This window comes from Carcharodon carcharias, chromosome 3 (genome assembly GCF_017639515.1).
Source record: "Carcharodon carcharias isolate sCarCar2 chromosome 3, sCarCar2.pri, whole genome shotgun sequence".
Lineage (NCBI taxonomy): Eukaryota > Metazoa > Chordata > Chondrichthyes > Lamniformes > Lamnidae > Carcharodon > Carcharodon carcharias.
In genome coordinates, this window is record NC_054469.1 from 232,133,808 (window position 1) to 232,154,072 (window position 20,265).

A 20,265-nucleotide genomic window follows, 5' to 3' on the forward strand; every position below is an offset into this window, starting at 1 on the left:
AGCTTTTGTAACAATTATATGATGCAAAAATGCACGAATCTGACAGAAAAGCACCCAAAAAGACTGTTCCACGATTGTTGACAGGAACCCGCTGTGCAATGATAGAGCCTCTGGCCAATCACACTCCAGCCACAACAAGAGATTTGCAACAGCACTGTTATCTAGAAATCAAAATTTACTGTTGCTAATTACAATTTAATTATCAATATTTGCACAGAAAAACAGATTGTCACTTTCTTAAGCCAGAGGTGGCAATCAAGCCAGCCCATTTCACAAGATACACACCACTGAATTTAGGAATGTATATATAATCCTGTCTGCTGCTTTGCAATACTGAATGTCTACTTGGAGAATTTAATTAAATGGAATAGTAACAAACTGGTCAACAAATTACAGTCCTGTTAAAATCCACTTATTTCACTGCTTCTAGAAATTTGTTTCCAATTGTTTGAAAACCTTTAGATAACTATTGAAGAAATTTAGCACAACACGCGCATCCAATTGTTGGATAAAACATAAATGTGATTCTCTGGTCTGCATCTAACAACAATTTATATTTATACATTTAACTTAATGAAATGTCCTAAGGTGCTTCACAGGAACATTATAGAACAAAATATAACATTCAGCCACATAAAGAAATGATGGCCAAATGACCAAAAACGTAGTCAAAGATAGATTTTAAGGATCACCTTAAAGGAGGAAGGAGAGGCATAAAATGTGACAAATGGCAAACACATAATGGGTAAAAACCACTGTGTGTTTGTGTTTTTTTTTAATCATTCATGAGATGTGGGCATCACTGGCTAGTCCAGCATTTATTGCCCATCCCTAATTGCCCTTGAGAAGGTGGTGGTGAGCTGCCTTCTTGAATCACTGCAGTCCATGTGGTGTAGGTACATCCACAGTGCTGTTAGGAAGGGAGTTCCAGGATTTGGACCCAGCGACAGTGAAGGAACAGCGATATATTTCCAAGTCAGGATGGTGAGTGACTTGGAGAATATTATGATCCTTGGCCAGACTCCGAGTCGTGGGCAGAGATCCAGTTAGCAGCCAATAATGTTTTGTTTATAGTAGATAAAGTTTGAATTCAAGATGCTTCCTAAGTGAATAAAGCCACAAGACTCCATGGGTTTTGAACAAGCAAAAATAGACTTTACTATACAAGTTCAGAAAGATAAAACAATTTACAAAACCCATTCTACATGCTAACATTCAGGGTAAGTATGAGGTACATGTTAATTAACAGGTGAACTGTGGTCGAACATACCACAGTGCAGAATAACTGACAGATGTGACCAAAACAGATACCATGGAGTTCTCAACAGCCCACCCAGACTTTAGTCACATTGTGAGCCAACCAATCTCACTGAAACTTCGTCCTTCTCACTAGCGTTTCCAATCTCCACATTTGAAAATCTTGCCTTGGAATTCTCTCCAAAAGTCGCTCCCACTTGGATGGCTTCAACAACGACTCACCTCGCAAGGATTCAGTCTCACCTTCCAAGATTCCAAGATTCCTTTCCCCTGGATATCTGAGTACACTCAAGCTTCACCTTCCAAGCACAATTTCAGATCTTTGGCAGAACACCACTGCTCCAAAGGGGAACACTCCTGCTCCAAAGGGGAACACTCCTGCTCCAAGGGCCCGCAGCACCAAGCCACCAACCTTCAGCTGCCTTCTCTGATCTTCAGGGCTTCTCTCAAGCCCACTTTACTTAAAGTTTGCTGCTTGGAGTCTCCCTTTAATTTAGACCCTATTTCTCTGCTCCTTCTCAATGGGACTTATTTCTGTCCCCTGTCTTTTATCCCTTGCCCGGAGCTTCCTTTTGGGACCTCTCCCTGGTTTGGGACCTCTTCCTGTCCCTCTCCCTGGGACACTCACATATAAATAGTGCTCCACTCTGTATGACTCATACAGACTCGAAAGATCAAACACAGGTGCTGTCAGACCTGCTGAGTTTTTCCAGCATTTTCTGTTTTTGTTCACTCAATTCTCTGACACATTACAACAGATCATCAGCACATCAGGAATGAGGGACCTTAGCTATTTGCAGACAGAGATTGCTTTCCTTAGAGCAGTGAAGGTTTAGGGGAAATTACATGCAGATATTCCAAATTACGAGCGTTTTTAATAGAATAGATAGGGCGAAACTCTTTCCATAGGCAGGAGTGGCCAAATCTACAGGACACAGAAATTAAGGTAATTGGCAGGAGAACCAGTGGGGAGGTGGTAGGAATTCTTGTCAGGCAGTAGGTTGTCCTGGTCTGGAATGCACTGCCTGAAAGGGTGGTAGAATAGTAGGAAATAGTAAAAAGGGTATTTCATTCAAAGGGAGGAATTTCAAAATTGACATGAAATTCGGAAGCATTGTGAACTTTGAGGAAGATAGTGTAAAACTTCAAAAGGGCATAGATAAGTTGGTAAATTAGCACCAGGTGAATTGCTCATTCAAAGAGTCTGCACTGACATGACGGGCTGAATTGCCTCCTTCTATGCAGTAACCTTCCAAACCCACGACCACTACTATCTAGAAGGACAAGGGCAGCAGATAGATGGGAACACCACCACCTGGAGGTTCCCCTCCAAGTCACTCACCATCCTGACTTGGAAATATATCACCGTCCCTTCATTGTCGCTGAGTCAAAATCCTGGAACTCCCATCCTAACAGCACTTGGATGGACCTACACCATATGAACTGCAGCGGCTCAAGAAGGCAGCTCACCACCACCTTCTCAAGGGCAACTAGGGATGGGTAACAAATGCTGGGCCCATCCAGCGACACCCACATCCCATGAATGACGATAAAAAAAAACAATTCTGTGCAAACAGGGCTCAGGGGTAAAAGCCTGGGTATGGGAGTCAATGGATAGTTGTTTTAAAGAGCTGACACAGGCACAACGGGCCGAATGGCCTCCTTCCGTGCTGCATCATTCCAGGATAACAACTCCTGGATTGGAACCGAGTGGCAGTCGGGCGCCTCCTTTTATTGGATAGCCAAGAAGTAGGTGCCGTGTGATAGGCTGGTGTTTTGGCAGTTCCTGATCACATGGTGGGCTGAGGCTCCGCCTCTGTCCTCGCTCCTCCAATCTAGGGTTCCTGGGGTTTGGGGAGGGGGGGGGAGAGATGCAGCGTCTTTGTTACTGGGCCGAGGAGAGACGGATAGAGGGACCGCTGGAAGGTGCTGAACAGGGAGGAAGTGTCAAAATGCGTGAGATTGTGCATATCCAAGCCGGGCAGTGTGGAAATCAGATCGGTGCTAAGGTAGAGGCTTCACTCTAAAGAAGGAGCAATCTCTCCCCATCAGGATATATTTCTATCCAGCTTATCCGTGAGATACTTGTGCAGCGCAAATTTATCAGCGGAGAATTTGGGGGAAGATGAGCCGGGATTGTAAAATTGTGCCTTTTGTGAAAATAACGTGTTTCAACCATGTTGGGCGATTTTAAATATCGTTCATTCCAAATTGTTAACACAGAAGATCCGTTCGTGTTTTATCAGATGCAAGCGGAGTGAATTGGGTTCATTAAGGAGCAAATGTCGAGGATTCCACCCCCTCCTCCTCTTCCCCCCCTCCAAGAGGAGCTGTCAGCTACTGCGAATTTTATCATTCAAACCTCTTCCTGGAATTGCATTATTCAAAATGATTGTATGTTCATTTTTAAACAAATACAGACAGAATAAAGAGTAATATTGTGGAGCAGCCCCTATACGGTGCAGACATTCGAACCCATTTTGACCCTGTTTGTGATTTGAATTTGAAAGATGCTGTTTTCTTCCCTGAGGCGGGTGTGGGGGGGTGGGGGACGGTGGAGAAATGCTGAATTATGAATAGCTCGATGCTGAAGCAGTAAAGCAGTTTTGATAAATGGGTTTCTCTGTGTTGAAAGATGCTGGCTGTAAGGCAAATCTCTAGCGTATTCCCCCAGCACTAACCATTCCTCTTTTTTTTCGTGTGTGTACTTCCAAGTTTTGGGAAGTGATCAGCGACGAGCATGGCATCGATCCCACCGGCACCTACCAGGGAAATGACGACTTGCAGCTGGAGAGAATAAATGTCTACTACAATGAAGCGGCAGGTACCGAGATCACAGCAAAACGCAGCCCCACAAATCCTCTCATCTCCTTCCCCTTTCCTTCTTAATCGATTTGTGTGTGTGTGTGTGTGTGTGTGTGGGTGGGTGGGTGGGATGTACACTGTGTGTGTGTGTGTGTGATGTACACTGTGTGTGTGTGTGTGATGTACACTGTGTGTGTGTGTGTGATGTACACTGTGTGTGTGTGTGTTGGGGGGGTGGGTGGGATGTACACTGTGTGTGTGTGTGTGTGTGTGTGATGTACACTGTGTGTGTGTGTGTGTGTGTTGGGGGGGGTGGGTGGGATGTACACTGTGTGTGTGTGTGTGTGTGTGTGTTGGGGGGGGTGGGTGGGATGTACACTGTGTGTGTGTGTGTGTGTGTGATGTACACTGTGTGTGTGTGTGTGTGTGATGTACACTGTGTGTGTGTATGTGTTGGGGGGGTGGGTGGGATGTACACTGTGTGTGTGTGTGTGTGTGTGTGATGTACACTGTGTGTGTGTGTGTGTGTGTTGGGGGGGGGGTGGGTGGGATGTACACTGTGTGTGTGTGTGTGTGTGTGTGTGATGTACACTGTGTGTGTGTGTGTGTTGGGGGGGGTGGGTGGGATGTACACTGTGTGTGTGTGTGTGTGTGTGATGTACACTGTGTGTGTGTGTGTGTGTGTGATGTACACTGTGTGTGTGTGTGTTGGGGGGGGTGGGTGGGATGTACACTGTGTGTGTGTGTGTGTGTGATGTACACTGTGTGTGTGTGTGTGTGTGTGTTGGGGGGGTGGGTGGGATGTACACTGTGTGTGTGTGTGTGTGTGTGTTGGGGGGGGTGGGTGGGATGTACACTGTGTGTGTGTGTGTGTGTGTGTGTGATGTACACTGTGTGTGTGTGTGTGTGTTGGGGGGGGTGGGTGGGATGTACACTGTGTGTGTGTGTGTGTGTGATGTACACTGTGTGTGTGTGTGTGTGTGTGATGTACACTGTGTGTGTGTGTGTTGGGGGGGTGGGTGGGATGTACACTGTGTGTGTGTGTGTGATGTACACTGTGTGTGTGTGTGTGTGTGTGTGTGTTGGGGGGGTGGGTGGGATGTACACTGTGTGTGTGTGTGTGATGTACACTGTGTGTGTGGGTGGTGGGTGGGATGTACACTGTGTGTGTGTGTGTGTGTGTGTGTGTGTGTGATGTACACTGTGTGTGTGTGTTGGGGGGGGTGGGTGGGATGTACACTGTGTGTGTGTGTGTGTGTGTGTGTGTGATGTACACTGTGTGTGTGTGTGTGTTGGGGGGGGTGGGTGGGATGTACACTGTGTGTGTGTGTGTGTGTGTGATGTACACTGTGTGTGTGTGTGTGTGTGTGATGTACACTGTGTGTGTGTGTGTTGGGGGGGTGGGTGGGATGTACACTGTGTGTGTGTGTGTGTGTGTGATGTACACTGTGTGTGTGTGTGTGTTGGGGGGGTGGGTGGGATGTACACTGTGTGTGTGTGTGTGTGTGATGTACACTGTGTGTGTGTGTGTGTGTGTGTTGGGGGGGGTGGGTGGGATGTACACTGTGTGTGTGTGTGTGTGTGATGTACACTGTGTGTGTGGGTGGTGGGTGGGATGTACACTGTGTGTGTGTGTGTGTGTGTGTGTGTGTGATGTACACTGTGTGTGTGTGTGTGTGTTGGGGGGAGGGGGGGGAGGGTGGAGATGGGGGTGGGCGTGGGGAGAAGGGGATAGATATGCTTCTCTCCGACTATCCAGTCCTCTGCAGCCTTGATTCATTATTCATTACAGTCCATCTGGGACATGTGCCCACAAACCTATCAATTCAACCCATTCCCTTTCTTATTCAGACGAGTGTGGGTGTGTCTCTCCCAAGGCATTTAAAAAAACACCCACTGGTGAAGGCATAGGTTAAACAAAGTACTGCATTGTAATTGTTCCAATGCGGTTTAAAATCATTTACTTGTAACCAAGGACCAAAATCATGAATACTTTGCCTCATAAAGCCACAGTTGTTGTATACATATAAGCCTTCAGAGCCACGAGAATGGGAGCAGTGATGGATTAGAGCACAGATTTTCAAATTTAAATCTATGAATCTTAGGGAGATCTGCAGGGATCCCAATGGGATCATCAGATTTCTGCCCATCTGTTATTTGGCCTATTGGCAAGATCTATAGCTGTATACTGATAAAGGTTTTTAACCAGGATGGCACCATTTTCTGGGAAATCTGACTGTATTGTTTGAAGCTAGTACACCTTCCAGACAGAAAATGTTTGCAAACCCACTGTACTAAAAAAAAGTACAAAATAAACTCTTTAAAATAAGAGTAATCAAAAAGTACAGATTTTAAATTTCTTGTCATAGGATCAAAACTTCAACTACCGACCATATCTACCCTATCATTGTGTGCAAATATATTTGTCCATGGTGTTGCACTTCAATAATAACATAGGTTCCCTCATCAATATGTTCATGTGTAACAAATCAGATTGGTTAATTCATACATAAATAGAATGCCACAGGGATCCTGGTGCAATTCAGTCTTTAACGTTGGGTCTACAATCAGAATATACTTTCTTAATGCTGAACAGAGAGACATGTTGCTGAAGCTTTTCATCTTGCTGTCATCAAGACAAATGCAGGAATTCTAAATTTCAGATGATCACAACAATTTATACTTCAAGAGAAAAGAGTGCTGATTGGTTGGCAAGTCGACTCTGATTGGCCAAGGCATGCCAATGGGCAAGTATAGACTCCCCAAGCTCCTGGGTAATTCAAAAAAGGCACAAGGCTTGAACATGTTCCTTTTGTTTGCAGAGAATGAATCTCTGACTATGCATGTATGTATGTCATTTTGAGCAAGCATAAATGAGCCATTTTACAAGCTTGACTGATTATCTTAAATTGGTTGTTAGTGTAGCTATTAACAAACTCAGGATTGTTTAGCAAATGTTGCCCAATCGCGGAATCCCATCTAACAGTTGACATTAGACTTTCAATTGTTCGAAAAAGACAGATTACAGACTGTACTGAACCAGCCCACACTTGCAAAATCCAAAGCAAAGCGTCTACTGTTAGAGGTGATTCCGTAATTGGGCTGCACTTACTGAACAAATGGCTACACGAATGAACAATTTAAAACAGTCACACTTGTAATGTGGCTCATTTGCACTTGTTGGAAGCAGCATTCAGACACAATGACCCATGCTCTGCAAACAAAAAGAACATGTTCAAGCCTTGTGCCTTTTTTTTAATTACCCAGGTACATAGGAAGCCTATAGTTCCCCATTGCATTCTCCATGGCAACACCTTGGCCAATCAGTTGACTTGCTGACAGTCAGCACCCTTTTCTCCAGGAATATAAACTGTTGTGATCGTTTGAAATTTGGCATTCTTGCGTTTGTCCTGATGAGTGCAAGTCAAAAAAGCTTTGGCAACATGTCTCCCTTTTCAGCAATATTCAAATTCTGAACTACAAAGCGACTGTTTGAATACATTTCCATTGTGTAATGTAGTGGGGTCTAGACTGCATTTGACTTTAGTCTTTCTCTGAATCCTTGCCAATCTCTCTGGTTGACTCATTGCCGACTTTGGGTGGCAGCCTCCAGGGTGAATCATTATTAATGTGTGAGCCATGGAGGTGGGTATTGGCCAGTTTCCTGACCTCCTGGATGAACATCCCATTCCCCTGGGCACTGCAGACAATGGTGGCATCCCTGTCACTGTGACCTACCCGGCCTGTATGACTCAGTGGTTGAGGGGAGGGCCATGCAAGTTCAATAACTTGATTTGATAATGTACTCTCAGAAACAAGTTGCAGCAACAGCGAACTGCAATTTAAAAAAAAACTCAAAGCAGGTGTTTTATCATTAGCGCACACATGACCCAGAAGAGTGCAGATTAACCCTTACGAATGCCTTTTGGAAACTTGCCTATTTGTTAACTGCCAGAAATGATTTTTCTCAACAATGAAAATAATTAACTGTATATTAAATAACCACTGCACCGTTTTTGTAGAACGCTAACAATATTTTTATGCAGAGGACCTCTGCATTCTTTTTTTTTGCAAAAGAGAAAAAAAGACGTGCATTTACACAGTGCGTTCATGACCTCAGGACACCCGAATGGTTGTACAACCAGTGAAGTAATGCTGATGGTTTGCAGGGGAGAAAACGCTGAAGTAAAATGACTGGGGCTGCCAGTACCCAGTAAATGAGATGATAATTCCGGTATTCTCCAGATATTATTAATATTATATCACTGTGCTATAATATTGCTATTATATTTAATACATGTTCAAGATTATAGTTAAGTCAATGAGACATTGGGGGAATCTGTTCATTGAGTAAGTATTCTCCATCAATCTAGAACTCGTGTGGTATTGTCTTGGTAACACACTGATGGTAACATATCATCTGGTGTCACATCTGCCTGAGCTGAGTAATTCTCTTGCCATCTAAATACTGTGGATGTCAGTGTATAATTCAACCGTTGAAACCTCAGAGAGCGGGGCTGACTTATATGCTGAGTATAAAAGTGAACAGCCAGCATGGGTGTGGGTGTGGGTGTTCACATCCAACGCAAAGAGTAGGCGTGTCTTAAACTCTTCGTGCTTGCCCCCTTGTGCCCATTTATGAAGTACCGGTAAGTAAAACATGCGTTTTTGGGGTGAAAAATTTAAGGCTGTGTATTAAAGCGAGTGTAGCGTGTCATAGTGGGAGGGTGGGATTAATTTATATGCCGAGTATATGCAAAAACATGATATTTGGGACTGAAAATTAGAGTTGTCTTATACACTGGGTCGACTTATACACCACAATTTATGGTATTTTTAAAAAACCGTTACATAACCTGCAAATTTATATCAGGTCAAAACACATGCACAAAGTGGGCTATACTGAACAATAGGTCAATAAGACAGGGTTTCACTATCAGCAGCATCATCAATAACTCTGGTCCCTATTAAATAAAAAAGAAAACTGATCTTAATTTTTGATGATTTCTTACAAAATATACCTTGGTTTCTATAAGCTTAAGAGAGTGACAACCTTTAAGGATGAGCCTTATTTAATTTAGAAGGCTGCACATTTGCATCCAGAGACACGGACACTTTGTTTAATCAGACTGTAACGGTGATCGTGAATATTAATGAGCAGGAGGTTATTAATAGCAGCTGAAAGGAGTTCAGTCACAAGCCATGGAAAAGGACAGCAATGTGGCTGCGTTGTGAGATGGTTTGTTTGACCAAGTACAATTTGCTGCCTATTCACTCAGCAAAGGAGGAATCTGGAGCCAATCTTTCCTCAACATTGGTTTATTCACAAAACCAAGAGAACACAGGCATAGACTTCCTTTTTTCCCTTCCCCCTACATATATATCTTAAGAATAATGCCCTAACTTTTCCCCAGTTAGTAACATTACAGCCTTTGTTCAAACATGGACAAAAAAGCTGAACTCCAGAGGTGACATGAAAGTGACTGCCCTCGACATCAAGGCAACATTTGACCTCGTGTGGCATCAAGGAGCCAAGGAGCAAAGCTGGAGTCAATAGGAACCAGGGGGAAAACTCTCCACTGGTTGGAGGCATACCTAGCACAAAGGAAGATGGTTGTGGTTGTTGGAGGTCAATCATCTCAGTTGGACATCACTGCATGGGTTTCTCAGGGTAGTGTCCTCGGCCCAACCATCTTAAGCTGCTTCATCAATGACCTTCCTCCCATCATAAGGTCAGAAGTGGAGATGTTCGCTGATGATTGCACAATATTTAGCACCATTTGCAATCCCTCAGGTACTAAAGCAGTCTGTGTCCTAATGCAGCAAGACCTGGACAACATCCACGCTTGGGCTGACAAGTAACATTTGTGCCAGGCAATAACCATCTTCAACAAGAGAGAATCTAACCATCGTCCCTTGACGTTCAATGGCATTAGCATCATTGAATCCCCCATTATCAACATCCTGGGGGTTAGCATTGACCAGAAACTGAGCTGGACTAGCCTTATAAATGCTGTGGCTACAAGAGCGGAACAGATGCGAGGAATCCTGCGGTATCTAACTCACCTCCTGACTCCCCAAAGACTATCCATCTACAAGGCACAAGTCAAGAGTGTGATGGAATACTCCCCACTTACTTGGGTGAGTGCAGCTCCAACAAACAGCTGAGAAGCTTGACACCATCCAGGATAAAGCAGTCCACTTGCTTGGCACCACATCCACAGACATTCACCCTCTCCAGCACCAATGCACAGTGGCAGCAGTGTGTACCAGCTACAAGATGTACTGCAGGAACTCACCAAGCCTCCTGGGACAGGACCTTCCAAACCCTAGATGACTACTACATCTAGCAGATAGCTGGGAACAGCATCACCTGGAAGTTCCCCTCCAAGTCACTCACCACCCTGACTTGGAAATATATTGCCGATCCTTCACTGTTGCTGGGTCAAAATCCTAACAGCACTGTGGGTGTACCTACACCTCAGGGACTGCAGTGGTTCAAGAAGGCAGCTCACCACCACCTTCTCAAGGGCAATTAGGGATGGGCAATAAATGCTGGGCCCAGCCAGTGATGCCCACATCCCGTAAATGAACTTTTAAAAAAAGTTGAGGGGGAAGTACGAACTTTGGCAGGGGTACTGAGTCGATAGTGAAAACAAAATCACCCATCTATCACGTACCATTCTGACTGCCTGTTGCACTGACTTTGATAGAGAGAGAAATCAGACAGGAGCTGTGTAACGGATGGCTGATTCACGGCTCTTTATTTTGTGACCCCCATTGGAGTTGAATTTTGCTCCCCTTGTCCCACCAGAATTGGTAGGAGTACCCCCGGGGCCACTCTGGCAGACAACAAAAGGAGTGGGAGGGAAACAGTGTTAGACCAAAGGACACACGATAAACCTGTGCACACAACAACAATTTGCATTTATATAGCACCCTTAATGTAGTCAAGCATCCCAAGCCGCTTCACAGTGACATTATCAAACAAAATTGTGACACTAGCCACAAGGAGGTAATAGGACAGTTGACCAAAAGTTTGACTGTTACCTGAGAAGGAAGAATGTGTAGGGTAACGGGAAGAAGGCATGAGAACGGCACTGGGTGAATTGCTCATTTGGAGATCCAGTGCAGATACGATGGGCCGAATGGTCTCCTGTGCTGTAACAATCCTGTGATCCTGTAAATAGAATTGACCCTTGCAGTGTGGATTAAACCTCTAAACCTCCAATATCTATGAGCTAAAGGTGAGCATTCTAATAATAAGTTGCCACTGAGTGAGCCTGCCAGAATGTCTCCAACATTGACACTAGAAGCTTTATTCCCTCACCATTAAAATCTCCGGCTCTGAAGGAAAAACAGGAAAGCGGTTTAAATTGGTTTTCATCTGAAGTGTCTTTACTTTCTGAAAATAGAGATTTCCCATCCATTTAAAATATGGTTGTAACATGCCCGTCAATCATACAGAACAATCTATTAGATTCTGTAGTGGTTTTGTTCTTGTGAATTTGTTCATATTTCCTGAGCCACGTGGTCATTCTGCATTATGGACTTTGAAAGGCTCTCTGCATTCATCGGTTCGATGCTGAAACCTTTTCCTAATTAAAATTTTAACCAATACTATCTGTGTGAAAGCTAAGCAAATTCTTCTCATTTTTAGCAACTTTTTAAAGTTCTGACTTATTGTTGGGACCACAACTTTTCACTTTATACATCAATGATCTAGATGAAGGAACTGAGGGCATCCTGGCTAAGTTTGCAGATGATACAAGGATACGTGGAGGGACAGGTAGTATTGAGGAGGCGGGGAGGCTGCAGAAGGATTTAGACAGGTTGGGAGAATGGGCAAAGAAGTGGCAGATGGAATATAACATGGGGAAGTGTGAGGTCATGCACTTTGGTAGGAAGAATAGAAGCATGGACTATTTTCTAAATGGGGAGAGAATTCAGAAATCTGGAGTGCAAATGGACTTGGGAGTCCTAGTCCAGGATTCTCTTAAGGTTAACTTGCAGGTTGAGTCAGTAGTTAGGAAGGCAAATGCAATGTTGGCATTTATTTTGAGAGGACTAGAATATAAAAGCAGGGATGTGCTGCTGAGGCTTTATAAGGCTCTGGTCAGACCACATTTAGAATATTGTGAGCAATTTTGGGCCCCATATCTTAGGAAGGATGTGCTGGCCCTGGAGAGGGTCCAGAGGAGGTTCATGCGAATGATCCCAGGAATGAAAGGCTTAACATATGAGGAACGTTTGAGGATTCTGGGTCTATACTCGATGGAGTTTAGAAGGATGAGGGGGGATCTGATTGAAACTTACAGAATACTGAAAGGCCTGGACAGAGTGGACGTGGGGAAGATGTTTCCATTAGTAGGAGAGACTAGGACCCGAGGGAACAGCCTCAGAGTAAAGGGTAGACCTTTTAGAACAGAGATGAGGAGAAACTTCTTTAGCTAGAGAGTGGTGAATCTATGGAATTCATTGCCACAGAAGGCTGTAGAGGCCAGGTCATTGAGTGTATTTAAGACTGAGATAGATAGGTTCTTGATTGGTAAGGGGATCAAAGGTTACGGGGAGAAGGCGAGAGAATGGGGTTGAGAAACTTATCAGCCAAGATTGAATGGCGGAGCAGACTTGATGGGCCGAATGGCCTAATTTCTGCTCCTATGTCTTATGGTCTTATTCCTGGCAGTTATTGTTGATCTACTTGTTCCTGCTACAGGGAAGTAGGGCCATTGGACTTATTAGACCAGCTCTAGCTCAGGAATACCACACTTGAGGACTCTACTGCAAATTGTTAAGTAAAACACAAATACTTTAATACAAAGATCCAAAGGTGTAAATGAGACTCAACAATTGCTGATCTCCATTAAATAATGAGAATTTATTTTGTCCTGTTGGCCACCCATTATTCTTTGGAAAATTGAATAGAGTACACTGACATCCTTAGTCACAGATGGTGGTGGCTTCATAACTTGGCCCATGGTTTGCCATAACTCTGTCACTTTGTTCCTCCCACAGGTAGCAAGTATGTACCCCGTGCCATTCTGGTTGACTTGGAGCCGGGCACAATGGACTCCGTCAGATCTGGACCCTTTGGACAAATCTTTAGACCTGACAATTTTGTATTCGGTATGAACTCTTTTACGCTTGTCGCTAAAAACTTCTTAAGAATCTCTACATCCTAAATAAAATACTCTTAACAGCAGTTCTTTATTGGTGCTAATCTAGAATAAAACTGGCCAAAATGAAACTTTTAACATTGCTTGAGGTGAAAACCACAGCAGATGGTGAAATTTGAATCCAGTAAAAATCTGGAATTAAAAGTCTAATGATGACCATGAAACCATTGTCGATTGTCGTAAATAACCCAACTGGTTCACTCATGTCCTTTAGGGAAGGAAATCTGCCATCCTTACCTGGTCTGGCCTACATGTCACTCCAGACTCACAGCAATGGGGTTGACTTTTAAATGCTCTCTAAACAAGGGCAATAAATGCCATAAACATTTTTTTTAAATTCCACTATTGCCCCTGTGCTCATTGACCTATGTTACAACATCCTAACTTTAAAATTCTCATCCTTGTTTTCAAAGCTCTCCATGGCCTTTCTCTGTATTCTGCTCCAATCCCATAACCCCCTGAGATATCTGCACCTCTCTAATTCTGACCCCTTGTGTACCCTGGAATCTAATTCCTCCACCATTAGTGGCTGTGCCTTCTGCTGCCTGGAACTCAAGCTCTGGAATACCCTCCGTCCACCTCTCTGCCTCTTAACTTCACTTTTCTCGTTAAAAACACTCCTGAAAACCTACCTCTTTGACCAAGCTTTTGATCTTCTGTTCTAATGTCTCCTTTTATAGTTCGATGTCATACTTTGTGTTTGAATGTTTCAGTGAAGTACCTTGGGATGTTTTAATATGTTAAAGACGATGTATAAAGATGATGTTGTTGAGGGTGCACATGCACGATATGGCCTCCTTCTGTGAAATAGCAAATGCATTTTAAATGATTCCTATTTTGTTTTATTTTATAGGCCAGAGCGGTGCAGGTAACAACTGGGCCAAAGGTCACTACACGGAAGGAGCTGAGCTCGTTGATTCAGTGCTGGATGTAATCAGGAAAGAAGCTGAAAGTTGTGACTGTCTTCAGGGTTTCCAGCTCACCCACTCGCTGGGTGGAGGTACTGGCTCTGGCATGGGCACCCTCCTCATCAGCAAGATCAGAGAGGAATACCCTGACCGCATAATGAATACCTTCAGCGTCGTGCCCTCTCCCAAAGTGTCTGACACCGTGGTGGAGCCATACAATGCCACCCTCTCCGTGCACCAGCTCGTTGAGAACACGGATGAGACCTACTCCATTGACAATGAAGCCTTGTACGACATCTGCTTCCGCACGTTGAAGCTGACGACCCCGACCTATGGCGATCTCAACCACTTGGTGTCAGCCACCATGAGCGGCGTCACCACTTGCCTCCGGTTCCCTGGTCAGCTGAATGTCGACCTCCGGAAGTTGGCAGTGAACATGGTGCCTTTCCCCCGGTTGCACTTCTTCATGCCGGGCTTTGCCCCACTGACCAGCCGCGGGTGCCAGCAATACCGCGCTCTGAGCGTCCCGGAGCTGACCCAGCAGATGTTTGACGCCAAGAACATGATGGCGGCCTGCGACCCGCGCCACGGCCGCTACCTCACGGTGGCCGCCATCTTCCGTGGCAAGATGTCTATGAAGGAGGTGGACGAGCAGATGCTCAACATCCAGAACAAGAACAGCAGCTATTTCGTCGAGTGGATCCCCAACAACGTCAAGACGGCAGTGTGCGATATAGCGCCACGGGGCCTCAAGATGTCAGCAACCTTCATTGGAAACAGCACCGCCATCCAGGAGCTGTTCAAACGGATCTCGGAGCAGTTCACTGCCATGTTCCGCCGCAAGGCTTTCTTGCACTGGTACACGGGTGAAGGGATGGATGAAATGGAGTTTACTGAGGCAGAAAGCAACATGAACGATCTGGTGTCAGAGTACCAACAATATCAGGAGGCCACTGCTGATGAACAGGGCGATTTCGAAGAAGAGGAGGAAGAGGAAGGTGATGTTGAAGCTTAAAGTCCCTGCAGATCCCTGGTCCTCCTCTGCAAGCTGGCAGTGTTGTAGTTTTACTCTCCCATGATCTCTTTGCAAAAAAAAAAATTGTGGTTTTAACTTGTAAATCTTGTTTATGTACAACATAGAATTTTAGTGACAAGTGATGCTGTGGAAACCATGATGTAAATAGTGACCCATTCGAGTGATGCAAATGGTTTTCATTGTACTGATTGCTGAAATGATTTTAAAATACCCGTGTCGAATAAAGTTAATGTTTATTATTCTTCATGATCTGAAGTGAATGAAATTTCAAACTGATGCTTTTTGTTGAGGTTTGTTCCCACCTCCGATTTCTAATTATAACCTTCACACAGTAAGCATTCCAGTGATAGATTGCATCAAAATGTACTCGGTCCCTTTACTGTAAAACAGCTTGAGTTCTGTGCCCTTTGCTGTGACCCCATCACATGTTTTTTATTCTTTGATGGGATTTAAGCACCGCTGGCTGGGCCAGCATTTATTGCCCATCCCTATAATCACCCCTGAGAAGGTAGTGGTGAGCTGCCTTCTTGAACTGCTGCAGGCCATGTGGTGTAGATACACCCACAGTGCTGTTAGGGAGGGAGTTCCAGGATTTTGATCCAGCGACAGTGAAAGAATGGCGATTATAGTTTCAAGTCAGGATGGTGCGTGGCTTGGAGGGAAACTTGCAACTGGTGGTGTTACCATGTGTCTGCTGCCCTTGTCCTTCTAAGCGGTAAGAGGTCGTGGGTTTGGAAGATGCTGTCGAAGGAGCCTTGGCGAGTTGCTGCAGTGCATCTTAAAGATGGTACACACACTGATGCTACTGTGTGTTGGGAGTGGATATTTTGCATCTGGATGTTGATCAAGTGGGCTGCTTTGTCCTGGATGGTGTGAAGCTTCTTGAGTGTTGTTGGAGCTGCACTCATCCAGGTAAGTGGAAAGTATTCCACCACACTCCTGACTTGTGCCTTGTAGATGGTGGACAAGCTTTGAGGAGTCAGGAGGTGAGTTACTCTGACCTGCTCTTTAAACAGTATTTATATGGCTGGTCCAAAGGCATGGCAACACAAATCAGAAAATCAGATTTGGTATAAAAACGTCAAATTATGATATGGCAGGTGGTATTTGTCAGGCTGACCAAATCCACAAGGGAAACTTGGCCAAGCTATCACAACGATTTTGCAACTTGTATTTATTACAAGAAGGTTTATGCACTGAAGTCAGAAGTAATGAGTCTACTACCATCTTTAGAGATTTTAAAGATTAAATTAAAACATTTAGTAACAAAAGAAGAAAAAACTTAAACACATACACAAGGTTACAGTTATGAAGTTAAAACAGTTCCCAAAATTTCTACTTAGCCAGACTGCCAACTACACACCCTCTTTAAGGCAACAGTCCAAATAGATTCCAAATTTATAAAGTAATCCAGCAATATTACCACAAGCACCCACTGGACAATGGACTTCCAAAGGCTTTTAGCACAACTTTGGTTACTGGAACTGCAAAACTTCTTCAGTGCGGCTAGAGGTCTTTTCCCCAAGTCCGTTCCAGACAGTCACCTTTCCAAATCTCTCACAACCACACCTCACACAGCTTCCCATCCTTTTTAAAATATATTTCTCCTTTTTTGATCTGTAAATCCCATTGTTTCAACTTGTCTTTAGAAATTGCTTTTCCCAGAATATAAAAATCTTTCATGGTATTATTATGGCCGGCACTACTGGGAAAAATCAATGTAATAACCTTGCCTTATTTATCTTGCCAATTGTAAACATTTTCCATGTTCCTTTGAAAATCAAACACCTTTCCCACTTATCTAAAAATGCAAGTTTCATTCACACTGTCTCTGTCACTGTCTCTGCATTTCAAATGCCTAATTTTACACCTACCTTCTTTGATAATTTAAACCTTGCAGTCTAATCAACTCTACTTCAATTAACTTAGCCACACACGCAGAACCATACACACACCCAAGTGTAAACCTGCTTATCCCACAGTTATATTAGGAAAACTATGATAATTCCTTGACAAAATTGAGTGATCGTTCTTCATCTAATCTTCACTTTAATATAATATATATATATAAGCATATTAGCTATTCCCATTGGTGGAAGGATTGAGAACCAGGTTTAAGGTGATTGACAAAAGAAGCAATGGCAACAGGAGGGAAACCTTTCCACGTAGCAAGTGATTATGATCTGGAATGAACTGCCTGAGACTGTGGTGCAGGCAGGTTCAATCGAGGCATCCAAGAGGAAGTTGGATTATTGGAAAAGGAAGAATGTGCAGGGCTACGGGGAGTGGCACTAAGTGAATTGCTCCTTCAGAGAGCCAGCACAGACACACTGGCCTGAATGGCCTCCTTCTGTGCTGTGACCATTCTATGATTCTGTGATTTATATTTTCTATGTCTGCCTCCAGTCTCTCTCTAATTCTCATTGTTTTTTCTCAGCTTCACACTTTGGGTGGGATTTAAATTCCCCAGTTAGGACCCCAGGGTCATGATGACTTTCAGGTGCTGACCCCACACCTAAAAACACGTGCCTGAGGTAATTTCCAGATGCAAACCACTTAAATGGCCATGAGTTGATATTGCCACCCAATCACTGGCAGCGGATGAGGGAGGGAGGCGGGACCAAGACAGAGGAGGGACCCATTCTAGAGGACAAGCGGCAACAATAAGCAAATCCCACATTCCCTACAAACCAGAGTGGGCCCATAGGAGCACAGGAACAGGAGAAGGCCATTCAGCCCATCGAGTCTGCGGTCATTCAATACGATCATGGCTGATCGAACATTTCAATGCCTTTTACCTACACTATCCCCATAACCCTTTACATTATTGTTAATCAGAAATCCATCAATCTCTACCTTAAACACACTCAATGACTGAGCTTCCACAGCCTCTTGGGTAGAGAATTCCAAAGATTCACAACCCTCTGAGTAAAGAAATTTCTCCTCATCTTGGTCCTAAGTGGCTTCCCCCTTAATTTAAAATTGTGTCCCCTGGTTCTAGACTCCCCAACCAGGGGAAACATCTTACCTGCATCTACCCTGTCTATTCCTTTAAGTTTTTTGTAGGTTTCAATGAGATCACCTTCTCATTCTTTGAAATTCTAGAGAATACAGGCCCAGTTTCCCCAATCTCTCTTCATAAGACAGTCCCGCTATCCCCAGAACAAGTCTGGTGAACCTTTGTTCCACTCCCTCTATGGCAATAATATCCATTCTGAGGTAAGGGGACCAATACTGCACACTGTACTCTAGGTGCAGTCTAACCAAGATTTTATACAATTAAAGTAAGACTTCACTACTCCTGTACTCAAATCCTCTTGCGATAAAGGCTAATATACCATTAGCCTTCCTAATTGCTTGCTGTACCTGCATGTTAGCTTTCAGTGACACCCAGGTCCTTTTATACATCTACACTTTCTAATCTCTTACCATTTAAGAAATACTCTGCACATCTGTTCCTTCTCCCAAAGTGGATAACATCACATTTTTCCACATTATATTCCATCTGCCATTTTCTTGCCCACTCACTAAATCCTCCTGTAGCCGTGTTGCATCTTCCCCACAACACACATTCCCACCTAGCTTTGTTTCATCTGCAAACTTAGAAATATTACATTTGGTCCCCACATCCAAATCATTGATAACATATTGTGAACAATAGCTATGGAAAAGCAGGGATACCCATGAGTTAAACCGAGAATCATTAGGATTGCATGGTTCCTTAATAGAGTATGTTGTGCACCTACTGTGTGATCTCCTTGTCTATGGGAGCAGAGGGATAACATTCTATCAGACCATGGGTCAGACTTATAACCATTGGAAAAACCTATTGAACACAACAGGTTAATAAAAAACCTAAAAGAGCATAAGAAGAGCCTGATATCAGTTCATCTAGTTAAATTATATCTGCAGGATATTGGCACAAATTGATTATAAGGCTCACCTACATTACAGTGACCACACTTTAAAAATAATCCATTGGTTGTGAAGCATTTTGTGACACTCTGAAGAGATAATAAAGTGCCGTATAAATGCAAATTCTTAATGATTTCTCATTGGCTGTTTACTACTCACTTATCTTGCTTTTGATTGGTTTGTTCCATCTAATCGTAGGCAGAGGATCACTCGCAATGGCTTCACTTCCTGCCCGTGCACTGTTACCTCTGGTATTCCCCAAGGATCTATCCTCGGCTCCCTCCTATTTCTCATCCACGTGCTGCTCTTTGACGACGTTTAAAGTTTAAAACAGACAAAAGGGGGATTTTTTTCCTCTTGAGGGCTGAAGAGTCTGAGGAACTTTCTTCCTCAGAGAGTGGTAGAGACAGGCTCATTGAACATTTTTAAGGCTGAGTTAGATAGATTTTTGACCAAGAGAATCAAAGATGACACCCGGCTCTACCTCACCACCATCTTTCTCAACCTACCTCACTACACCGCTCTCAACCCCTCCACTGGGGGGGTCGCTGGGCTAGCTATCTAGACACCCAGGGTAACGCTCTGGGGACCCGGGTTTGAATTCTGCCTCGGCAGATGATGGAATGTGAATTCAATAAAATATCTGGAATTAAAAGCCTAACGATGACCATGAAATCATTGTCGATTGCTGTAAAAACCCATCTGATTCACTAATGTCCTTTAGGGAAGGGAATTTGCTGTCCTTACCTGGTCTGGCCTACATATGACTCCAGACCCACAGCAATGTGGTTGACTCTTAAAAATGCCCTTCGAACAAGGGCAATTAGGGATGGGCAAAAATGCTGGTTTAAGACAGCGATGCCCACATCCCACTAATCAGGCTGCTTATCCAATATCCAGTATTGGATGAGCAGAAATTTCCTCCAATTAAATATTGAAGCCATTGTTTTCAGTCCCCAAACTCTGCTCCCCAGCTACCAACTCCATCCCTCTCCCTTGCAACGGTCTGAGATTAAGACAGTTTGTTCGCAACTTTGCTGTACCATTTGATGCTGAGATGAGTTTCTGACCTCACAGACACGCCACCACTAAGCCCACCTATTTCCACTTCTGTACCATCTCCTGACCTTGCCCTTCTCAGCCCGTCTGCTGCTGAAACCCTCAT

The 20,265-nt window shown here is 44.0% G+C and overlaps 1 protein-coding gene across 2 annotated transcripts; it reads left to right on the top strand.

The window, feature by feature from the left end:
• The first annotated feature begins 3,143 nt into the window (after window positions 1–3,143).
• LOC121275962 (tubulin beta chain-like) lies at window positions 3,144–15,406 on the top strand. Of its 2 annotated transcripts, none has more exons than XM_041183884.1 (4): window positions 3,144–3,266; window positions 3,973–4,081; window positions 13,081–13,191; window positions 14,095–15,406. In XM_041183884.1, exons 1-4 carry the CDS (start codon window positions 3,210–3,212, stop codon window positions 15,162–15,164), a joined length of 1,347 nt encoding a protein of 448 aa, XP_041039818.1. In that variant the 5' UTR covers window positions 3,144–3,209; the 3' UTR covers window positions 15,165–15,406. The 2 variants fall into 2 exon arrangements, with proteins under 2 accessions (XP_041039818.1, XP_041039819.1); XM_041183885.1 differs by lacking the exon at window positions 3,144–3,266 and adding an exon at window positions 8,140–8,296.
• Window positions 15,407–20,265: the final 4,859 nt, after the last annotated feature.

Excerpts from the sequence above, each read along its gene's own strand:
- LOC121275962 (XM_041183884.1), top strand. The coding sequence starts at position 3,210 with ATGCGTGAGATTGTGCATATCCAAGCCGGGCAGTGTGGAAATCAGATC. Across the intron at positions 3,267-3,972 it reads GAAATCAGATCGGTGCTAAG|TTTTGGGAAGTGATCAGCGA; the intron begins GTAGAGGCTTCA and ends TGTACTTCCAAG. Across the intron at positions 4,082-13,080 it reads CTACTACAATGAAGCGGCAG|GTAGCAAGTATGTACCCCGT; the intron begins GTACCGAGATCA and ends TTCCTCCCACAG.